At 44.9% G+C, this 2,610-nt stretch overlaps 1 protein-coding gene across 1 annotated transcript; it reads right to left on the bottom strand.

Annotated features, from left to right (window-relative positions):
• Window positions 1–1,237: 1,237 nt before the first annotated feature.
• On the bottom strand, window positions 1,238–1,784 carry LOC308533525 (ubiquitin-ribosomal protein eS31 fusion protein-like). The gene has a single exon (XM_081111563.1). The coding sequence runs from the start codon at window positions 1,750–1,752 to the stop codon at window positions 1,282–1,284; it is 471 nt and encodes a 156-aa protein (XP_080967689.1). The 5' UTR covers window positions 1,753–1,784; the 3' UTR covers window positions 1,238–1,281.
• Between the last annotated feature and the right edge of the window lie 826 nt (window positions 1,785–2,610).

Raw genomic sequence — 2,610 nt, 5'->3', positions numbered from 1 at the left:
CACTGCATGAGGATGTGGGTATCGAAGGTTATGAGAGCCATGTCTATCGGGTATCGAAGGTTACGAGAGCCATGTCCATCGGAGGCATTTATGGTCACGCAGACCAAGCCTTCCTGAGGAGGGAGGCTTGGAGGGATGGCGAGGGCATTGTCACTCCCAAGGCAGTGATCACTGATTCTTGGTGGGGACGGGGGCAAAAATATCTTAGATCTTTTAGTAGAGAGTTGGTTTGTGTCACTCCAACCAGACACAGGACATAAGCAGCATATCTGTACTATTAACATCTCATGGTGGGACATGATTAGGAAAAAATGTCTATTGGGTGTAGAAGGGTATGCATATATGGGCTGGTACTGCTCTCCTGGTGTGATAGCAGGCACTTGGTGATGATGAGATAATGACATGTGCTTTTTTAAACTATAAAGGCTAGTATTTATTTAGTTTATTTTTGTGTGTGTGGTAAGAACACTCAATATGAGATCTACCCTCTTAACAGATTTTAAAGTGTACAATACATTATTGCTGACTACAGGTATAACGCCATGTAGCAGATCACTAGAGTGCATTCATCTTTTTTGTTTTTACCTGTAATTTCTTTTTCTTTTTTAAAATTCTTTATTGTTGAAAGTATTACATATGTCCCCTTTGCCCCACATTGTCGTCTCCCAGCCTGCCCCCACACTCCTGTCCCTGCCTTTACCCCCACCCCCCATTGTCTGGAGTGCATTCACCTTGCTTCCCTGAAATGTTATGCCTATTGGTTAGCAACTCCCATGGGCCCCTCCCCGCCGTCCCTGGCAGCTACCATTCCACTCTTGGATCCTATGAGTGAGTTTGACTACTTTAGAAATCTCCTAGAAGTGGAATCACACAGTATTTGTTTTTCTTTCTTTTTTAAAGTCTTTATTGTTGAAAATATTACAGGTGTCCCCTCCCGCCCCCCTCCCCCATTGAACCCTTCTAGCCCACACCTGTCCCCCGCCCCAGGCCTTCACCATACTGTTTGTCTGTGTCCATGGATTATGCATACATGCATAAACGTTCTTTGGTTAATCTCTTCCCACCCACCCACTCCCAGTATTTGTTCTTCTATGATTAGCTTATTTCACTTAGCATCATGTTTTCAAGGTTCATCCATGTTGTAGCATATGACAGGATTTCCTTCATTTTTAAGGCTGAATAATATTCTATTTTATATATTGACCACATTTTCTTTTCTTTTCTTTTTTTTTTCTTTTTTTTCTTTTTTTTAGTTCATGTCTTTTATTAACCCAAATACAATTACTTGTCTTCTGGTTTGTTGAAGCAATAGGTCAGACAACATTTGCCACAATAATGTCTGTCAAAGTGGCTGGCCATAAAAACTCCAGCACCACATTCATCTGAAGGGCACTCCCGACGAAGGCGACTGATTTTGCTATTCTCATCCACTTTGTAGTACTTCAGGACAGCCAGCTTGACCTTCTTTCTCTTATGCTTGTTCTTCTTGGGAGTGGTGTACGACTTCTTCTTCCTTTTCTTGGCACCACCACGAAGTCTCAACACAAGATGAAGCGTGGACTCCTTTTGAATGTTGTAGTCAGACAAAGTGCGCCCGTCTTCCAGTTGCTTGCCAGCAAAGATTAGTCTTTGTTGATCAGGAGGAATTCCTTCCTTATCCTGGATCTTGGCCTTGACATTTTCTATCGTATCCGAGGGTTCAACCTCGAGAGTGATGGTCTTCCCCGTGAGGGTTTTCACGAAAATCTGCATCTTGGCGGCGACTCCACCTCAGATGGCGGATCGGAAAGCCACATTTTCTTTTCTTTTAAAATTTTTATCTATTGGTTTTAGAGACAGAGAAGGAGGGAGAAAGAGAGCAACATTGATTTTATTGTTCCATTTATCTATGCATTCATTGATTCTTGTATGTGTGTCCTGGCCCAGGGATCAAACCCACAACCTTGGCATGTCAGGATGATGCTCCAACCAATTAAGCTATCCGGCCAAGGATAGACCACATTTCCTTTATTCATGAACCCACAGATGGGCATGGGCATGTAGGTTGTGTCCACACGTTAGCTGTTGTGAATAGTGCTAGTATCTCTTTGAGACCCTGATTTCACTTCTTTTAGAGAAGTACCCAGAAGTGGGATTGCTGGATGGTATGGCAGTTCTATCTTTAATTTTTTGAGGAACCTCCATACTGTTTCCTTAGTGGCTGCACCAATCTGCATTCCCATCAGCAGTATACAGAGGTTCTAGATTCTCCACATCCTCAATAGCACACCCTTTATTTTATGACTAGAGGCCCGGTGCACGAAATTCGTGCACTGGGAGGAAGGGGGGGGGTGTTTCCCTCAGCCCAGCCTGCACCCTCTCACAGCCCGAGAGTCCTTGGGGGATGTCCGACTGACAGCTTAGGCCTGCTCCCTGCCTAAGCCAGCAGTCGGACATCCTTAGCACTGCCACCTAGGTGGGAGAGGCTCCCACCACCGTTGCTGTGCTTGCCAGCCATGAGCCTGGCTTCTGGCTGAATGCACTGACTACCAGGGAGCAGGCTCCTGCATTGAGCATCTATCCCCTGGTGGTCAGTTCACATCATAGTGACCAGTCATTCTGCCATTTGGT

Source organism: Myotis nattereri (assembly GCF_964212035.1).
Source record: "Myotis nattereri genome assembly, chromosome: 17".
Lineage (NCBI taxonomy): Eukaryota > Metazoa > Chordata > Mammalia > Chiroptera > Vespertilionidae > Myotis > Myotis nattereri.
This window is presented reverse-complemented; position numbering and strand designations above follow the sequence as displayed.

Bases quoted from the DNA above. Each gene is read 5' to 3' on its own strand.
- LOC308533525 (XM_081111563.1), bottom strand. From the start codon at position 1,752: ATGCAGATTTTCGTGAAAACCCTCACGGGGAAGACCATCACTCTCGAG.